We start from the raw sequence: 21,976 nt of genomic DNA on the forward strand, positions 1-21,976 counted from the left end.
TTACACACCAATAACCACACTGAAAAAGAATATGTAAAAAAAACACTAACCTGGGGCAGATGCTACATGGATCTGGGTTTGAACTTGCTCTACAGCTTGTGTCCTAATTTCAGATAAAACTTGATGACTGGAACTTGGATGTTCAACGAGTTTTACTGCAGCTAGTGCATCAGGGCCAAACATTTGAATATCCATAGAAACCAGACATACTAACATGTCTAAAATAAATTAAAAAACCAAAGTTATCAATCAATAATATTATTTTAAAATCAGACTGCTTAAAACCACATGCTGTACAGAATACTACTTCTCAAATCCATTCTATAAATTGTTGTACATTAGAATTATCTGTGGATCTTTAAAAAAAGATTTTAGGCTCCACCTCTAAAGAACGATTTAGTAGCTCTGAATTGGGGGTTAGGTTTCTTTATTTTTAAGGAGCTTCCCAAGTGATTCTGATGTGTAGCCAGACTCAGGAACTACTTATATGGAAAGTGACACAATTTCTCCAAAATAATACTTTTCATTCCAAATCTTTATTAACTCTGATTTTAGAATTTATATAAAAGAAAGAAATCATTTGAATCACTGAGTAAAATGTTTACGTGACATACTTTAGTAAGTATATTTAACACTCACAACCCATCATGGAGGTGAGTTCACTGGTTTTAAGGATAGTACCACTACCAGCAACTTCTAGGAACAGAAAGAAGCTTGTTTCACTCAGCTTTAGTTGCTTAATAGTAACAGCTGACCATCTGAACTAGAAAGACCTATTGCCCAGAGAGGCAAATATAGCAGTTCTGTTGATTTCAAATTTCATATACTAGTATAGTAACAGAAATAAAGAGAAGGAATAGGGATTACTAGTCACATACATCCCGGACTCTATTATGATAGAAGTTTCTTGCTCATCTAAAGTAAGCAGAAAGAATATTACAAACAAATGTGTCTGAAAGGATAATAACTCCCCCAAATAAACAGTAAACCCCAAATATCAATTGTGATTTCATATAGCACATTACGTATTTTCATCTCAATTAAAAAAAAAAACTTACATGTTTCTTTGGTTTAGTCTTACCTATGCTCTTTTCTACTTTTGCAATTTTTGTGCAAGCTACATCTCCCATTTCTGTGAGCATATATAGCACCTCGAGTGTTGAGATTACGAGCAGTACATCAGGTAAAGTGAGATGACAAATGATCTCTCTGTATGAGTCCTGATCGACATATTCACAAATCAAAACACCATTATCTTCTGCTTTGCAAAGATTTCCCAAAATTTCCATGCCTGAAAAGCATACACATAAAAAAATGTATTTGGGTTTTTTTCAATCCTCATCCGAGGACATATTTTTAAAATTATTTTAATTGATCTTAGGTGGGGAGAGGGAGGAACATCGATGCGAGATATATCGATCGGATACTGGTTCTTGTACATGCCCAACTGAGGATCAAACCCACAACCTAGGTATGTGCCCTGGCTGGGAATCAAACCCAACACCTTTTGGTGTAGGGGACAGCAACCCAACCCACTGAGTCGCCGGACCAGGGCTATACTATTTGTTTTTTAACAGATGATAAAAAGTTTGGGCACTTACCCCTCATCTTTAAAAATCTATCCCTTGACATTAGGCATTTTGTAACAGTATGAAACATCAGATGAGTAGTTTTGAAATCAACAGGGTCCAATAAAAGCTGGAAAAAAAAAGGACACTACTATTGAGGTAGGTCTCTTCCAATGTAGTATATTTCACATTTAATAAAAATGAATAGAATAATATTGCATAACTTTAAAAAATGTAATTACTATGAGCACAGTCACCACTACATTTGGAGCATCATTTAAAGTATTTCTTTTACCCATAAAAGTGTGTGATACTTCTACAATACCATTTTAGGCAAAAAACTATATGTAAGCATTGAATACTCTATAAATATGGCAAATATAATAATGACACATCTTGAAAATTTGAAGTAAATATTGTCACTATTAAAACTGTTTCAAGTTACTGTCACATGCTTACCTCAGCTGCAATATTTCCTAATGTGTCAAGGCCTAATTGCCTTAGAGAAATAAAATGACTATGTGCAGAAAGTAATAAGAAACGAAGACAGGTACGATTAGCTGCCAAGAGCTTAACATTTCCCTCCTCAAAAGAAAGGTTTCGCAAAATCACTGCAATCTGAAGTACCCGCTGTCCTTCAATATCATTAATGCCCAGCTTTCGAGGTGGATGAAATAAAGACTCCCAAATCCATTCTCCTGATGTACCTTCTACAACAGAAAATATATATTATACTCATTAATATTTCATTTGTTATTATTGATATTTCAAAGTTACTTGAAATTTTTTCTTACTGACTTACCATGAGACTTGTTTCTATCAGAAATAAGGTCACGGACTTCATTATCATCAACAATGTCTTTCCAAAACTATAATGAGAAATTATTATGCATAATTCTGACAATTTCAAAAAACTATTCTATTATTTTAAAAGTAGTCACACATATGATAAAACTTTTTTTTTTGGTTCATATAGGTATCACTATATTCTGTGTATTTAATTCATTAACATAAATGCTTGATTTTCTATAGTTAAGGAACTTATACAATACAGTATCATTCTGAACCGGGGGGTCTTAGCTTGGGGTCCACAGATCCTTAAAAAGTCTGTGAAAGAAATTAGGGCATATATGAACTTGAATGAGTGGGGAAAATGACATGGTCATAACCTCTAACTAAAATTTAGCAGTTCCTTAGCATTTTCTTCAACTCTAAATGTTAGACAAACCACAGTAATATTAGCAGTATCTGTGACATTGTCAACAATATGAATCAGATATTTTCAGATCACTTTACAGCTATGAAAAATATATAGAAAGTGTTTATGCTCATTAAAATTATAATAGTCATTAATCCCACTAGTAAATTGCACATAATCACTGTATTCCGGTTTATAGACACTCCTGAGACACAGTTACTGAGTAAATCAATATCTAGAAGGAAATCAAACAGCAAGTGGTGAAGTTATGTGTTCCTGAATTGGTAACCCAGATATTGAAGTTGCTTTCCAGTGTTCTGTATCTACAAACTGTTTTTTTTAATCCTTATGTGAGAGGAGATGAGTCAAAATCTCTTGTTTAATGTTCTTTTCCAGGCTAAGAAACAAATGCTTTTATACTGATATGTCTATACAAAATGAATTTCAACTTCAACTTGTCTTTGCCATTTAACTGCATTATCTTATTTCTGTACTCAAAGAAGTACATGGGCTATTAGTTCACTTTTTATTTCTAAAACTTCTCGTATGTATGTTTCAATAAATTGTATTTTACTTTGGGAAATAGGTTCTTTTACAGTTAAAGTCACTAGTCTGAGAGAAAGTCCACCACCAAAAGGATCCCCAGCAAAAAGAAACCCAAAACGCTCATGATTAAAAAATGTTTAGTAACAATAAAAAAAAGAACTAGGAATATGAAGAAAAGAGACAACGTTCAATAACCAAGAAAAACAGGGCCACAGGAAATTCAAAGAAAGATATCAAACCTGTGGCTGGTCCCATTTTTGGGCTCAGCCCATCTGGTTTGCACATGACCTAATCCTATCTAATAATAGAGTAACATGTAAATTACCATCACTCCGCTACGCCCACGATTGGGCGGCAGGAGGCTGGGGGGCGGGACTCGGGGTGGCCTATCCGGCCATTGAGAGGCACGGATCCACTGCACTGAGGGGGGCTACCCTGCTGTTGAGAGGTGCAGGGGGCGGGACTCCCGCCCACTGTGCCTCTCAACGGCCAGATCCGCGGCCGCTGAGGGGGCCTGCCGCGGACACCCAGCTGCACCTCTCAACGGCAGGGTAGCCAGGTGTCCGGGGCAGCCCGCCCCCTGCACCTCTCAACAGCAGGGTAGTCCCCCTCAGCGGCCGCGGACCATCAAAAGTGGAGGAGCTGGGTGCCTGTCTGCTCCGGCACCAGGCCTTTCAGAAGCCTCCACCGAGCCGGAGGCTTCTGAAAGGCCTGGTGCACCAGCGGACAGGCACCCAGCTCCACCGCGAAAAGCGAAAGCGTGTAGGGGACCCTACATGTGCATGATTCAATCATGCACTGGGCCTCTAGTAAATTTATAAATCTTTACAAAAAAAAGATATCAAACATGAAATTTTAAATGACAATGGATAAATAAAAGCTGAATCATCAAGAAAATATAACAATCCTGTATGTATATGCAACTAATAACAGAGGTTCAAAATACATGAAACCAAATATAAAAACTGAAAGGGAATGTAAATATTCATAATTATAGTTGATAATTTCAACACTCATCTCTCAAGAAATCATAGAATAATTACATAGAAAAGTAATAATAGAGAACTCTTGAACAACACTATCAATAACCTTGATTTAATTGATATCAATAAATACTACATCCAACAATAGAACACACACTCTTTTCAAGTCACATGAAACATTCACCAAGGAAGACCACATATTGAACCCTAAAACAAGTCTTGTTAAGTTTAAAAGATCTAAAAACATATAGAATATGTTCTCTGACAGTAATGGAATGTGATAAAAAATCAGTAATAATAATGACAGTGAAAGCTATTTTGAAAATGAACAGTCAGAAATTAAACAGAATACGTCTATATAACCTATCAATCAAAGACAAAAATCACAAGGGAAATAAAATAGTATCTTGATTTAAATGAAAATAAAAAGTCAACATAAAATTTTGGGACAGAGCTAAAGCAGTTTATAGAGAAAATGTATAGCTTTATATGCTGATATTAGACAAGAAAAGTTTAAAACCAATGGTCTAAGATTCTATTTTAAGAAACCTGAAAAAGAGCAAAGTAATACATAAAAAAGTAGTATGTAAATCAAAGTGAGTAAATGGAGGTGGAGTCATTCTACTGTCCCTGAATTATTTAAGAAGTGTACAGTAGTAAAAGTACTAATTTGCTAAATTAGTAAGAATTAAAACTATAATCTCTAGCGCAAACAATGAGAGAACAAAATAAGTGTACAAATACCAAACTAAGAGGATGGAAAATTAATAAACCATATTCATTCAAATAAACTGAAGAAAAAGGTAAGAAGGAAAAACCCCAAAAAACTGAACAGGCAGAATGTATAGAAACCAACGCAAAACACGGTAAATTTAAACATAATAATACGATTACATCAAAATTACATTTAAGGTAAATGGAATAAATATACTAATTTAAAAACCAAGTTTTTCACACTGGAGAAATATATGTTTTTTACAAAAAGTCATCTAAAGAATAAGAAAGGTTGAGCCAACCTGGTGTGGCTCATTGGTCACAGGTTCAATTTCAGGTGGGGGCACATGCCCGGGTTGTGGGTTCTATCCCCAGTAGGTGGCGTGCAGGAGGCAGCCAATTGAGGTTTCTATCTCTCTCTCTCTCTCTCCCTTCCTTTCTCTTTAAAATCAATTAAACCTTATATTCCACAAATGAGTGAGATCGTGTGATATTTATCTTTCTCCGACTGGCTTATTTCATTTAGTATAATGCTCTCCAGTTCCATCCGCGCTGTTGAAAAATGGTAAGAGTTCTTTCTTTTTTACAGCAGAATAGTATTCCCTTGTGTAGATGTACCACTGTTTTTTAATCCACTCATCTGCTGATGGGCACTAAGGCTGTTTCCAAATCTTAGCTATTGTAAATTATGCTGTTATGAACATAGGGGTGCATATATTCTTTCTGATTGTTGTTTCTGATTTCTTGAGATATATTCCTAGAAGTGAGAATACTGGGTCAAATGGGAGTTCCATTTTTAATTTTTTGAGGAAACTCCATACTGATGAACAAAAAGAGACCCAGAGTCATAGAAGCATCGAACATAGGGAAGACAGGGGTGGGCCAAGGGAAGGGGCAGGAGATCAACCAAAGGGCTTTTATGCATGCATATAAGCAGAACCAATAGACACAGACAGTAGGGAGGTGAGAGGGCCTGTGCTAGGGGTGGGAGCAGGCAGGGAAAGGTCAATGGGGGGAAAAGAAGACATGTGTAATACTTTAAATAATAAAGAGTTTTTTAAAAAAATCAATTAAACACACATACATACACACATATAAAAAGAAAGGTTAAAAGTAAAATATGAACTATATAAACACCTACCAAATGAAAGTAGACATGGTTATACTGGTATCAGACAGAAAAAAAAAAGTAGATTTAAAAGCAAAAAAAGATCCTTTACAATATGTACAATAGACTAGAAAGCTATAACTATAGTGAAATTCAGTTAGATATTAATAAGAAATAGGAAACTAAAAAGAACTTCATATGACCCTGACCGAAGTGGCTCAGTTAGTTGGGCATTCTCCCATGTAGGAAAGGGTTGGTGGTTCGCTTTCCAATCAGGGAACATGCCCGGTTTTGGGCTCCATCCCCAGTTGGGGGCGTGCAGGAGACAGCTAATCGATGTATTGCTCTCACATTGATGTTTTTCTCCTTCTCTCTCCCTTTCCTTCCCCCTCTCTATAAGAATCAATAAAAAAATTTTTTAAAAGTCATATGTTTTTGAAAATTAAGAAAATTCCTTTCAATTAATCCATGTACCAAAGAGTAAAGCATAATGGTAATTAGAAGATATTTTAAGCAGAATTAAAGATGAAATATTAAAATGGAAAGAATAAAGTTAAATGTGTGCTTATAGGAAATTTTATGGATTTAAATGTATTAGAAAAATAAAAACAAAAATGAATGATATAAACAGCAGATTAAAGAAGTTCGAAATTGTGTAGCAAATCAAACCCAAAGAACATAGCATATCGAAAATAATATAAACACAGAAATTAATGAAAAAGTACAACAGAGATGATCATCTAATCATCCTTATTTGTGTCTTCCTGAGTTCATGTGATTAGTGATTATACTGACAGCCCCATTCTCCTTTGTGATTTCATATGTAAATATGTAAATAAGTATTTTAAACATCTTACACTTAATTACCAATATTCTGGAGTTAAAGAAAATTATCTGCCTAACTATAACCAAGAGGCTTAGCTTTTAATGGGTAGAGTGAGGACAGGTCTTTGTGTTGGCTTGTGAAGTGGGGAATTTGAAATGCAATTTCATATTATGTGAGAAATGTGAAGGTCTAGTAACCGCAAAAGAAGAGATATAAAGATAGTCTCCACTTGAGGTTTGAGTTAAAAACAATCCCTTAAATATTTCACTACTAGCTTGCTCTAGAACCCCCATAGGTTTTGTTTTACTATCAGTTATTTGAAAAGCTCCACTAAAGAAACTAATATAAAGTCATTCTGATCAGTATTTCTTTTCAGTTTTTTGGCAAATGCAATACAAAAGTGGAGAAATAAACTCTCCGTTTAATCTGTAAAAAAAATCCCACATAAACAGGTCTGCTGAAATTTATAAACCAACATTATAAAACCAAAAAGAATAATCTTTGAGTCAGAGTGAGTAGAAAGAGTTGCAAGAGGCTTAGATATCAGGATTATCAGATGTACATGTTTTTTTGTGTGTGTGTGTGTATAATTTACAATTTATATATAACATATATTATGTTTACATATTATATTTATACTAGAGGCCCAGTGCATGAAAATTCATGCATTGGGGGGAAAAGGGGGGTCCCTCAGCCCAGCCTGCCCCCTCTCACAGTCTAGGAGCTCTCAGGGGCAGGCGACCCAGCAATCAGGGGAAGGTGACTGCCACTGCCAGCAACGCAAGCCTTGGCCGGCCCTGGTTACCTGAGCCTCGGGAGGCCAGGCAACTGCCATTGGAGGCTTGCCTGAGCCTCCAGCGTTGGCTGGGCAGCCGCCACCCAAGGCTTGCCTGCGCCTCAGGCCGGCCTGGGCGGGGCTGAGGCAACTGGGTGCCAACATCTTGTGGCTGTGGGTGCCGCCATCTTTGAGGCCGTGGCAGTCAATTAGCATATTCCCTCCTTATTGGCTGTGGGCGCCACCATCTTTGTGAGGGTGTGATGGTCAATTAGCATATTCCCTCTTTATTATATAAGATATTAATAAATTTTATCTTTTTAATATACTTTGAATATATATAAATTAAAATTATTAAAGGGCTACTTTGGAAAATTACAAAATGAATTTTTAGAAATTAAAACAATCACTAAAATAAAACTTAACAGATGAGTCAAGTGGAATATTAGATACAGCTAAAGAGTCATTAAACAAACTGAAAAACAGTCATAAGGAAATTACTCACACTGCTGTTCAGAATCTGGGTTTCCTCAGATTTATTGTTTTGTTAAAGATTTATCATTTTCAGAAATCAATGTTTAATAGAATTAGAACTTTATTTTTATTTATTAGCTATTCTAAAAGCACTTTATACAACTTAATCACAACTTTTAAATAGGTATCTCTATGTATAATGATAAAGAGTAATGTATAGGTAGTATCATGTATATAAAGTAGTATATACATGATACTGGCCCTTGGCACTTGGCTACATGAATACAATGATTCAATATTTTAAAAAATGTATTCAAATTACCTTAACAAAATCTCTATCAGTCTTCTCCTTCCATTCTTCTCCAAATACAGTAGAAAAGGATCCTAAAGCTAAAAGAATAGTATATTCAATAGCATGGAATTATTTTTATCACTTAATTCCTTAACAATAGGTAGGTGTAGAAAAACGGTAAAAACACATTTTAAGATATCTTGTTCACTAAAAACTGTTTCATAGTAAATGATAGAAAGACATAGTAATCTCTTTTGAAATAATATTTCAAATTATGGAAACAATTAGATGGATAATTAATTTTTGTTACTTTTATTATACACCTTCAAACACAAAGTGTATCAACATTCCACATTTTCAAAGGAAGTGGCATTATATTTATCTCTCAATTAAAATTCCATGCCCTAAAAATTTAATCAAAACCTCTAAAAAGCCTAACCAAATCAAATATACCCATAATTCTCAAATTCAAATAAATCACTTTCATAATGTTAAAACAGTGTTTTAAGTATGGGGACTTTCAAAAAGTCTCTGTACTCTGGAATGCTAAACTTCTGACTTTCTTAAATTTGTATTTTCTAAATTATTAACCCTTTGCACTCGCTTGCTTTTTTCTCGATTCCTTTATTCTACTCGGGATTTAATTTTTTAAATACCCCAGATTTTACAAAGCGCGGCAGTAGAATAAAAAACTGGAGTTTCTTTTCATACAAACTTATTTATTTGGATTTTTTTATATTTCAAATTATTGATACATTCAATACAATTCGACATACGAGCTGCTACCGATGCTAACCCTGTTGAGTCACACTCGACATCCCAGTGCAAAAGGTTAATGTTTTAGATAGTTACAGAGTAATTTATTCTTTTAGGTAAATAAAAATGCTTAAAGAATGTAAGATAAACTGGGTCTAAGAAATATCACACTTCAGTGAACCAAAACTGTTAACATTACTTCTATCAAATATACATGTTTAATCCTTATTCAGTGATTAAATGATAAGACTTCAAAAAAGATTATTGTGGTTTGAGAATATTCTTTCTAAAAACTTCATTTTAAGGTTTCTAAAAATGTGGAACAATTTTAAACTTCATTCAGTATTAAATGCTGAATGGTATCTTTAAAATACCAAAATAACTAATTCAAAATAATATTGAATGCAAACTGTAATTGAAAAATAAAATTTTTAAAATAAAGAAAATATTAGGAATCAAAGAACATAAAATTGAGATGGAAATCACCAAATTTAGATCTTAAAAATTATGATATAAACTGAGAAGTACTGATCTTTGTTCCTTCCCCATGTAACCAAGAATAAGAATAGTTTCAGGGAAAGTAAGAAACTAATTCCCACTATTGTTTAAGCTAATTTCAAAATTGCCTTCATAAAATAAGTACATTTCAAATTTTAAGGAATCCCACTTAGATGATCCCTATAAATTTATGTTCGAAAGTATACTACTTGACACAAATCAAATCACAGAAAAAGAAACAAATTTGCAAACATGTTGCTATTTATACATTTAAAAAATCATGAATCTGTAAAATATTACAAGAAGTTCTCAGGCTGTGTCGATTGTGCCATATATATAGTTCCTATATGATAAAATAATTTCATTATATGTGAATACTTTACCCTTTAATAGAATATACTTATGGAAAAAAAGTTACAATGGTGTTGGGGTAGGAGGGTTGAGGAGCAAATAAATATTTGTGTCAATAACATTCAGCTAACATGGATATTTTAAAAAGGAAAACTACGAGCAAGAAAAGATTTCAAAAGGTATTTTCTCAATTTCTATTAAACTATTACACTACAAGTAGAGAACTGAACTATTTGGTCTGAAGAAAACCTAGATTTAGTAAGAGATTAATTTCACAGAAAATAAAAAACTTGATTTATAAAAACCTATACCTTTGTAAACATTACAAGTATAAAGGATATGAAATACTTGATAAATCCTATATTGGTTATTTAGGCAGCAAATTTTAAAATGTACTGATCTAAACAGTTTAGTTAAAAATCCAAACATTCATTATTTTAAATAATACATTTAAATAAAACAAATAATATTATATTGACTAATAAAAAGTACTTTTCTCCTTAAATAACTTAAAAACAAAATCTGTAACACCTTTATAGAATGATCATTCAATGTGTTCGGCTTAAAACTTACTGTCGTCAAACACCCCAGCATTAGCAAGTAATAAAGTGATGATTTTGGGGTCTTTTTCAAGTTGCATGACATGTTTGCTTTCATTTGATAGCAGAGTGCATACATTAATAGCAAAATCCACTTCATTTGGGAGTCCAGATAACAGTGAAAGCACCAATTTGTTATAATCATTTGGCGAATTGAAGTCCATAGATAGCCCATAACTTTGACGAAGATAATCTAACAAAGATAAAAACAAAAACACCTTATGTTTATCAAGGAATAGAAACCATTGTTGTTAATATCCTCTGAATAAAAGACAGGAGCTTGTTGTGTGTGTGTTTTTTTTTAATATAGAGTTCAACTATTTTTAAGAGTTCAATTTTGTAAACTTCATAAGTTAAAATTATATTCTTCAAGTATTAAAATAAAAAAATATACATGCCCTCTTGGATATGACTGTCAAATTATTATTGTGTCGTTATTTTAATTGATCTATACTTTTTATAAACTCTTGCATTTCAAAGGACTTATTCTGATTTTTATGTAAGTATACTATAAAGCTAGTGGACTGGTTCCTTTTAAATTTTTAACAATATCATGTTTTTAGACACACTGCCTATCTTCTTTACCTAATTATAGAGTTATTCCCTTTTTTTCTTTTTTGTAAATCGTCACCTGAGGATATTTTTTCCATTAATTTTTTTTTTTTTTTTTAAAGAGAGAGTGGAAGGGAGGGAGGGGAGAGGAGAGATACATCCACATGAGAGAGATACATCGATTGGTTGCCTCCCCATGGGGGTCAGGGATTGAACCTGCAACCCAGGTATGTGCCCTTAACCAGGAATCGAACCCGCAACCCTCTGGTGTGTGGGCCGACTTTCTAACCATTGAGAAACACAGGCCAGGGCAGAATTATTTCCTTTTAAAATTAAGATTTATTATGATATAATTAACAAAGTAAAATTCATAACTTTTACCTCTATAGTTATGAATTTTGATAAACACAGTCTTTTAACCACAATACAATGAAGATATAGTAATTCCATCACCCAAAGGTTTTCTTTAAATGCTCCTTTGTAGTCAAATCCCTTATGGTCCTTTCTACTCACAATCACTAATCTTTCTGTTCCAATAACTTTATTTCATAATGCCAAATAAATGGAATCATATAGTATGTGTGTCTGATTTATTTTTGTTTTAATCCTCACCTCAGGATATTTTTCCATTGATTTTTAGCGAGTGGGAGAGAGGGGATGACTGAGAGAAATATAAATATCAATGTGAGAAAAATACATCGATTGGTTGCCTCCTGCACGTGCCTGGGCCCAGAAGCCTGCAACCAAGGTATGTGAGCTTGACCAGAATCGAACCCAGACCCTTCGGTCCACAGGCCAACGCTCTATCCACTGAGCCAAACTGGCTAAGCCTGGTTTCTTTTATTTAGCAAGATGCTTCTGAGGTTAATATCCATGTTGATTTGTATGTCAGTAGTGTGTTCCTTTTTACTGTTCTATTTCTAGAAATGTTCTATTTCTAGAAATACTGACTCTTAATTGGGGCAGTTTATGCCTTGAAAGTTGTATCCTGAGACATATACCCCAAGTACATTTTTCATATCTATAATAATAAAAGCATAATATGCTAATTAGACCAGATGTACTTCTGGACAAAGCTGCAGCGGGCAGGGGCCGAGGCAGAGGCAGAGGCAGCAGAGGCCCCTGGACATGGTGGCGGTGGGCAGGGGCCGGGGCCAAGGACCTTGCATGAATTTCATGCATCAGGCCTCTAGTCTATATGTGTAAAAGCCTAAGCGACGACTCAACCATTCAACCAGTAGACCTATTGCTATGATGCGTACCGACCACCAGGTGGCAGACACTCAATGCAGTAGCTGCCCCCTGGTGGTCAGTGCGCTCCCACAGTGAGAGCGCTGCTCAGTGAGCTTACTGAGCAGTGGTGGCGGCAGGCACAGCGGGGCTGGGGTGAGCGGGAGCAGCGTGGTGCCCGGCCCGGGCTCAGGCTTCTCCCTGGCCACCTGCCACTTCATGCACTACTACATTCCTCGGGGGATGTCGGACTCTGGTTTCAGCTAGATCCCCGCAGTCCGACATCCCCCGAAGGGTCCTGGATTATGAGAGGGCGCAGGCCAGGCTGAGGGACCCCACCAGTGCATGAATCCATGCACTGGGTCTCTAGTAAGATATAACTAGTTTAATGGGAAGAGGCAAAAAAACAAGTTAAAATGCTTCTAGATAAAACATGTCAGAAACCTATGGATTAAGAAAAAATTAGAATACAAAGTAGGGATGCATTGCCACAACATGCCACTGAAGAAAATCATGTAGGTAAGAAATTTCTTTATTTCCCAACACAGACATTTGAGGAGACATCTCTTCAATTCTAAAATATTCTAAGAATTTCTCCAATAATATAATAGTGAAGAAGTCCCACAATATAGTTATGACTATGAACAGATTCTTCACCATATTTAAGGTTGAACAATAACATACTGTTCATTTTAATAATCTATACTAGTAAAAGGGTAATATGCTAATTAGACCGGACATCTTCCGGCTGTCCTTCCAGACAAAGCCACAGTGGTGGGGCTGAGGCAGAGGCGGTTAGGGGCGACCAGGCCGGCAAGGGAGCAGTTAGGGGGCAGCCTGGCCGGCGGGGGGGGAGGGGGGGTCAGTTAAGGGGGAACAGGCCGGCAGGGGGGCGGCCGGGCTGGCAGGGGGGTGGTTAGGGGGCGACCGGGCCGGCAGGGGACCAGTTAGGGGGTGATCAGGCCAGCAAGCAGAGGCAGTTAGGGGTGATGAAGCAGGCAGGCAGGCGAGCAGTTAGGAGCCAGTGGTCCCAGACTGCGAGAGGGATGTCCCAGATTGGAGAGGGTGCAGGCCGGGCTGAGGGACCCTCCCATCCCCATGTATGAATTTCGTGCACTGGGCCTCTAGTCTTGAAATGAAATATCTCATAAATACTGGAAAATAAATACCTGTGAAAAAAATTAACAAAACTTCTGTGAAAAAGGAATAGATTTTGATATTTCTATACTACATATGGTAACTGATTATAAGAACCCAAGTCTCAGCAAGAGTTTTTAGATTCCATGAAACCTTTAAACAAATCTCTTCAACAGAAAAAAAATTTGGAACCTACATTCATTGTCAAGTCTTGTTTATTAGTAAGTTCTTTCAATATGATCTTAGAGTTGTTCTGTCTGCTACATCAGATACTCAATTCAATACATCCTTACCTGAATAACTTTGCCAAAGACATCTCCAATCAAAAAACAAAAACAAAAAACACCAAAATATTTAAAAAGTTTAAAAATTAGAAAAAACACAAATGAATAGGATAATTATGAAAAGTCCTTTAATTATATCAGGCTTGGTAATGATTCCTAAGATAATGTAGGAAAAAATGTTTATAAGATTTGAAGAACCTCCCCTTTCTCTACCCAAGGAGATATGATTGAACAGCTACAGTTTTACACTCAAAATGGGACTGGAAATTAGGCGTGGTGCATGAAATTCGTGCACAGGTTCAGTCCCTAGGTCTGGCCAGCGATCGAAACGCGGCAGACTCCACTGCCGCCAGCGCTGCATCACCGATGCCCGCTATGTTCCGTGCTGCCCCCTGGTGGTCAGCGCACGTCATAGCGAGCGGTCAAACTCCCAGTCACCAGGTCGAACTCCTGGTCGAGGGGACAATTTGCATATTAGGCTTTTATTATATAGGATTCTTGACTCAAAGTTTATACAAATGGATCATGGCTGACAAACTTAATTTAATCTGAGGCAACCACATTTCTTTGTTTTCAGTTTAGAGGAAAAGGAGAATTGTTCCTAGAGAGCTTTCTTTCCATTCATAGGACAGTGATTGTTGTAGTGCAAATGTCTGTTAGAATATTAGACACTTAAGAGAAAATTTTTGCTCAAGTACAACTTATAAAACTAAAAAAACTAAATCTTCCTGTATGAAATTTTCCCAAATTTAAATACCAAAAATGTAAATGGACAGGGTACTTGGTCTTCTTTTATCAAAATAATTGGATTGAATTAAATCATCACTAAAATCATGTTTAGCTCTGAAATTCTATATTTCTATTAATTTCAATTTATTTTTCAGTTTTGCCTTCCATAATTTTTCTACTGAAGACATTGCAAAGAAAAAATTTATTTTAATTAAAAAGTAATTGAATTTTAATTTTAAAAAATGTAAGAGAAGATGAACAAAATCCTTAATAATTTTACTCTATAATACTGCAGAACTGACTGTATTGAAATCAATACCAAGGGGCAGGGAGGAGGGGGAGGACAGAGAAAGAGGAAAGCCAAAGGATTAGGTATTTATGACAAGAAAAACGATGCAAATGAATGATACAACCACATGTATTGATGCCAAAGTTGAATAACCCTAAAGTTCAAAGCAAAATCTTCTCAAAATTTTTTGTCATTTAAAGTCATTGGGCTAAAATAACCATTATCCTTAAAGGAAAATTTGGTCCCATATCAATGTACAGTATTCCATTTATTCTCTCAATTATGAAAATTATAAATAGAACTACACTTTATACCAAATGCCCTGGAGGTGACTGCCAATCAAAATTTATTATTCAAAATATTGTTTTAGAATAGTTTTTCTTAATATCAACAATAAGTATCTCTAGATAAATACACTTACCTACAAGGAGAGAAAGGCTGTATAATCAAAGATGTAAATCCAACTCTTTTATAGTTTTAAAGGCTCTTAATCTAACACTATGTAATTGTGTTTGGGTGTTTATTTAAAACACACACACACACTTTATTTTTCTTAATGATATTTAAAAAGAATCATCAATGAAGAATTTATTTTGCATAGTGATAATCATGTTAATTTTTAGAACACTGTCATAATGCTGCTAGGGCTCCTTCTAGAAAAATAAAAAGTACCTTAAAATTCATAAATACTACCCTGAGACACTATGTCTTTTCAGTTTGAATTAGAAATATTATAGTTGGATATTCCCCAGCAATTCCCAATTCCTAGTGTCTTTCCTTTCATGAGTTCCCAATCCTGATTTTATCAATCATGCAATATATGTTACATAACTGCTCAGATTATCCTTAAAAAACAACAACAACCGAATATGACAGCATATCAAAAAGAAGTTATAACACCAGGTTAAGCAATTCTGTCATTCCCTTAACTTGTATAGCGCTATGGACGACTTCCATTAGACTTGTGAAATACCAGAAATATTTTACATCTTCTTTCTTGAAGTAAATGTTTTAATTAGAGGAGGAAAAAGAGAACCAGATCCAGAAAAAAATTCTCTTTAAATAACATCAAACACAGAAGTGGATCAGTTTAAGGATCTGTAATAGCAGACATCAAACTCTTTTTAAGCTACAATAATGGACAGTTATGCTTTACTTATAATATCGGAACCACAGAGTCATGAAGCTGAAAATGGTCTTAAAGGTCATTAGCACAATGATTCTTTCAATATAAGAATACCTCTATATTATCCCTGAGTGAGATAATTAATGGCCACTAACCCTTGTTAGGATCAGGAAACATCACGTAACAAGTCATCCCATTTTATTTTCAGCTAAACTATTAGCAAGATTTTCTACATGGTGACTTAAAATATTCTTTATTTTGGTTCTTCAGGTAATGACTACTCATTAAAAATGAAGCCAAACTGAGACAATGCATATCAAAGGATCGCTTTCTTTGCCCTCATGCTTGAAAGACAGCTTGTTTAAGTATAAATATTTGTAATTGGTTTTTTCTTTAAATCTCTTTAGATGTTTGTTTCTCCGTTGTCTTGGAAAGGTGCTGTTGTGCAGGCATGCGAAGATGGCTTTTTGTTCCTTTCCATACAGCTTACCTCATTACTTCTGAGACTTTTTTTTTTAGGTCTTGAAATCATAAATGTAAACAAATTTGGGTTATATACTATTGATAGTAAAAATTAAGTTACATACATATTGACACATTTCTGAGATTAGGGTAAAATATGGAACAATGGTATAATCAAAGGTTCTTTGAATCAAATACAGATGGTCTTGCTTAATGATCTGTCCTAATTAAAAGATGTCTTAATTTTTAAATTGGCTTTTCTATGGAGTCACAAGTGAGGTTATAAATCAAAGGCCTGTAAAAAGCTGGAAAAAAAAAATGAAGGTAGGTTTGGGTTGCATTCATCACCATCTGCCCCCATTATATAAAACCATCTCATATATGAAGCCTCTTCTAAAGGAGATCACAGATTGTTTCTTCAGTTTTTACTGATTAGGGAAGAAAAAGAGAGTTAAATTCAACATGGAAGAAACTTTGAAAATAGATGATAACAGAAAATAAAATTTGAAAAGTACAAATGAAGTGTCAAAAATAAAGTAAAAAAAGAAAGAAATGTACATCTTTACTATGAATATACAACTATTAAAAAGGATAAAGTAGAGGGAGGGGTGCCCATGATACATTATAAAGTTTAAAAAGGAAGTTATTGTATGATGTTGCTTCTATAAAAAAGAAAACCCTGTTATAAAAATAAACAATAAAAAGCACAAATGAGTTTAAGGATTACCTATAAGAGATTGGGACTAGCACCAACAAAGAATAATAATTAGATCATTGTATATTTTATAAAGAATATACCCCTGTAAAAGACATTATCTCCTCTTTTTTAGGCCAACTGTTGATGATTAAAGAAAAGACATGTTTATCTCTTTAGAGCTTTCTTCCTAGTTACCACATTCCCAACCTCCAAACTCACTAAACTCTAGAACCTCCATCTACTCTGCGCCTCAGGAACCTCTTTATTATTAGACTCCAACCTGATTATTTCCAACGTGAGTACTGTTCTTTTTAGCTGCAGATTCCTCTATAACTATTAAAAGAATGACTTAAATATAAAAAGAAAATCTTATTACTGGTACCACAGTTGGAAAACAGTTGAATAGTTAGAAACATTTCTGAGGAATTCTGGTGCTGGAAATTTCAATAATTGTAGTAAATCTAGTAGATGCTAACTAAGTATTCTTGACTTCTCTAATCCTAACTGAATCTTTCTCTTCTCATGTTAGTAACTATTAAGGTTAAACTGATTATTAGCCAAAGAAGTAAGAGAAAAACTTCACTTAAAAGTATCGGTATTTGTCACGGTGGGTGGGGGAGGATGAATGAAGAGGTGCAAAGGAGGATAATGGAGGACATCTGTAATACTCTCAACAATAACATTTTTTTTAAAAAGTATAGGAATTTGTAAGTCTGGAAACTGCTACAACTAAAAAACCTCATGAATCCTATGACAAAAAGGCCTTGATACCAATTAGATGTTGATCTTTGAATGTTATATTAAGACTTTAATTAAGGGATTAAGTCATTGGATGTTATTTATTTTCCTAATTCAAAACTGTGGACCTATGCCCTGTCAATTTCCAATTTACCTGATACACTGTGTTGCTGGTAATTGTAGGAAGATGGAATTGCACCAATAGGAAGCTGTGGCTTTGGATTGCCTGGTGGTACTTCATCATCATCCTCCCCAAAATGATGAACTTTCTCGTACTTTTCTAGGTAACTGAAATAGAAAAAGAGCACAGTAGAGATTTAAAAATAGATATACATTTTACTTTTTAACTCCTACCATATATATGTTTTCCTTTTCTAGAGGCCCTAAATTTTTTAAAAATATTAGCATACTACAAAACTCTTATATTGTTGAATAATCACTTCAACAATAATACTGCAGACAAACTCAATACAGTGATTCCAAGAGTGTGGCATTTTTTAAAATTGATTTTAGAGAGAAGAAGGGAGAGGGAGAGAGAAACATCAATTGGTTGCCTCCTGGACACACTCTGACGGGGGATCAAACTTGTAACCTAGGTTATGTGTCCTCACCAGAATCGAACCAACAGCCTTTTAGTGCATGGGACGGTACTCCAACCAACTGAACCACCAGCCCAGGGCTGTGCATATCTTTATTTAACAACATACATTAGAGAGCTAAGCATGTTAATACATAAAGTACCTACCAGTTTAGTCTTTTTAAACAGCTGTATAATACTTAAGTGTATTGATATATCATAATTTAACTGATCTCTAGAGATACATTTAACTATTCTATTTTATGTTTTGCTATTATGCAGAAATAAGCTTCATCTGTGCACTTCGTCTCTGAAGAGGCTTTTGGAAATGGAATGCTCATTTTAAACAGCAATACAGCCAACTTCACATCCAAAATTCATGTGCCTAGCCCTGGCCAGTTTGGCTCAGTGTTTAGAGCTTTGGCCTGAAGACTGAAGGGTCGTCCCAGATTCAATTCCAGTCAAGGGCACATGCCCAGGTATAGGGCTCCATCCCCAGAAGGGGGCGTGCAGGAGGGAGCCGATCGATGATTCTCTCTCATCATTGATGTTTCTATCTCTCTCTCCCTCTCTGAAATCAATTAAAAAACATTTTTTTAAACCTGTTTAAAAAACAAAAAAAGCCGAAACCGGTTTGGCTCAGTGGATAGAGCTTCGGCCTGCGGACTCAAGGGTCCCAGGTTCGATTCCGGTCAAGGGCATGTACCTTGGTTGCGGGCACATCCCCAGTGGGGGGTGTGCAAGAGGCAGCTGATCGATGTTTCTCTCTCATCGATGTTTCTAACTCTCTATCCCTCTCTCTTCCTCTCTGTAAAAAATCAATAAAATATATTAAAAAAAAACAAAAACAAAAAAAATTCATATGCCTAATACATTTTGACAAATTTATGAGACAGTTCTCGTATCTCCTACTGTATTACCATTTCTCAGTAATGATCAATCTTCCTAATATTAATTAGAATTAAATTTCCAAATTCACAATTTATCATCACCTACCAATTTATAATTAAGTTCTCAAGTACAATTTTATTTTATTTTATTATTTTTTAATTGATTCCAGAGAGGAAGGTTGAGGGAGAGATAGAAATATCACTGATAGTGAATCACTAATTAGCTGCCTCCCACACGCCCCCTACTGAGGATCGAGTCTGCAACCCGGGCATGTGCCCTTGACTGGAACCAAACCTGGGACCCTTCAGTCCACAAGCTGACACTCTATCCACTGAGACACACCAGTTAGGGCTCAAGTAAAATTTAAAAATGGGGAAACAAACAACTGGTAAAACCTCTCTCTTAAAGACAACACTATAACAAAGTTGTTACTATACTTCACAAATAAGTTGATTAATACAATTTCTTATATTTATCATAGAAAAGTTCTAGATGTGGTTATTTTACAGATCAACCCTTCTACCATTCCTAATTCAGGCAGGTACTAAGTCCATTAGTAGCTATTTTAATGTCCCAGATCTTTGCTTTTTTAAATTAGACATCTGAGATGAGGGAGGGGTATATAAACAAACACATAGGATGACCTCAGAAGTATTATTTTGTTTTTAGTACCAAATCTAAACTTTCAAGGTAGGATGAATGGAAGCTAAAACTTTACAAATAGAAAAACTAATGACATGGAAAATCATTACCATTCTCCATTTTTCCCTTTTAGTTTTACAAGGTATAATAAATCACATCTTTGAAATCTGGGAAAAAATTAAACCACCCTTTTCATTCCTTCCAAGTTCTACATATAAGTTCAATTAGAAGAAGGAATTCTTTTCCTAGCTAGCAGCTTGACAGCCATTGAATCTAACACTTTTCTTTACTTTTAGAGCTACAGCATACTAAAGCAGGGACATATACACAGCTATAACTCTTGAGCATTGAGGAGAATATGCAGCTGCACACATTTCACCCTGATCCTTGGTGATGTCCTCCAGCAAATTGCATTTACAGTCCAAAAACATAAAACAAATGATGATTAAAAAGAGACTTTCTCTCTCCAGTATAGACTTAAATAGATAAATAAATCAGGCCTATTCTTTTTTAATTTCTAATGCAGGTATCATAAAAAGAATAGTACATAAAATTTAGAAAAAAATAGCTGCTCAAAAATTATGTGACACATTTTCTGTAAATGAAGGATCACATGAAGTCATTCAGGCAACAGTATTGACAGAGATATTTTAGAGAGTATGGTTTTTCAGAATTGAACTCACTGTGCAATGGTTAAAAACAAACTAAAGATAATCATTATTAAGTTTTAGCCAAACATAACAAAAACAACAATGAAATACAGAATTTTAAAACCAAAATCTTACACTAATAATATTTTTACAATGTTCTTTATAAATCTGTTACTCATAATTGAACACAGATTTAAAATTTGTGTGTTTTTATTACAGCTGAGAGAGAAAACATTGCTAGTAAAGAAAGACCAAGCCCTAGCTGGTCTGGCTCAGAGGATACAGCATTGGCTGTGGACTGAAGGGTCCCAGGTTTGATTCTGGTCAAGGGCATGTACCTAGGTTGCAGGCTCCATCCCCAGCCCAGTCAGAGCGCATGCAAGAGGTAACCAATCTATGTGTCTCTCTCACATCCATATTCTCTCACTCTGTCTTTCCCTCTCAAAGAAGGAGAAGAAGAAAGAAGGAAGGGGAGGAAAGGGGAGGGAGGGGGAGGAAGGAGGAGAGAAAGAGGAGGAGGAGGAGGAGGAGGAGGAGGAGGAGGAGGAGGAGGAGGAGGAGGAGGAGGAGGAGGAGGAGATCATCAATGGGAAAATATCCTTGGGTAAGGATTAACAACAAAAAAGACCATAAATATTATATTTTCCTTCCCATTACACCCCAAATGGAGCATAAGTAATATGGAGTGACTCACAGCAACACAAGAACTATGCTATATAATAAAAGCCTAATATGCAAATCAACCAAAGCACAGAAGACAGGTGGAATGACCAGTCACTATGACATGCACTGACCACCAGGGGGCAGACACTCAACACAGGAGCTGCCCCCAGCCCGCAGGCCCCAGCCCAGCCAAGGCGGGTGCCAGTGGGGGGGAGCCCCCCCCATCACCCCGCAGTGGGGGACGGGGCTAGCGAGTGGGCGGCGCCAGGCCAGCCAAGGTGGGTGCCAGCAGGCCCCCCCCCCCTCCGAAAGAACACCCCGCAGGTCACTGCACAAATCGGTCCTTATCGCTGGCCAGGCCTAGGGACCCTACCCGTGTACGAATTTCATGCATCGGGCCTCTATAGTACACTCAATAAAGAGAATATATTATATACATAAAAACTTGATAATTCAAATTTTCATAAAGTTTTAAAAATATCTGACTTCTGGTCCCTTGGAACATCCTAACCTTATTCCTTCAAGCAGATTCTTTACATAATTCTAATCCCCAGAAATTTATGGTTTGTTTAGTCAGATTGTTATGATTTGTGAAATTTTTATTTCCCTGGCTTGAGGGCC

The 21,976-nt window shown here is 35.6% G+C and overlaps 1 protein-coding gene across 1 annotated transcript in view; it reads right to left on the reverse strand.

The window, feature by feature from the left end:
* ARID2 (AT-rich interaction domain 2) overlaps window positions 1-21,976 on the reverse strand; it is a 189,155-nt gene that overhangs the window by 63,780 nt on the left and 103,399 nt on the right. The window contains exons 4-11 of the mRNA XM_054719141.1: window positions 18,087-18,220; window positions 10,663-10,881; window positions 8,515-8,582; window positions 2,371-2,437; window positions 2,028-2,278; window positions 1,602-1,698; window positions 1,082-1,291; window positions 51-218 (exon numbers count right to left, since the gene is read on the reverse strand). Of these exons, the coding sequence (XP_054575116.1) occupies window positions 51-218; window positions 1,082-1,291; window positions 1,602-1,698; window positions 2,028-2,278; window positions 2,371-2,437; window positions 8,515-8,582; window positions 10,663-10,881; window positions 18,087-18,220 (1,214 nt within the window). The remainder of the gene's footprint in view (window positions 1-50; window positions 219-1,081; window positions 1,292-1,601; window positions 1,699-2,027; window positions 2,279-2,370; window positions 2,438-8,514; window positions 8,583-10,662; window positions 10,882-18,086; window positions 18,221-21,976) is intronic.

This window comes from Eptesicus fuscus, chromosome 7 (assembly GCF_027574615.1).
Source record: "Eptesicus fuscus isolate TK198812 chromosome 7, DD_ASM_mEF_20220401, whole genome shotgun sequence".
Lineage (NCBI taxonomy): Eukaryota > Metazoa > Chordata > Mammalia > Chiroptera > Vespertilionidae > Eptesicus > Eptesicus fuscus.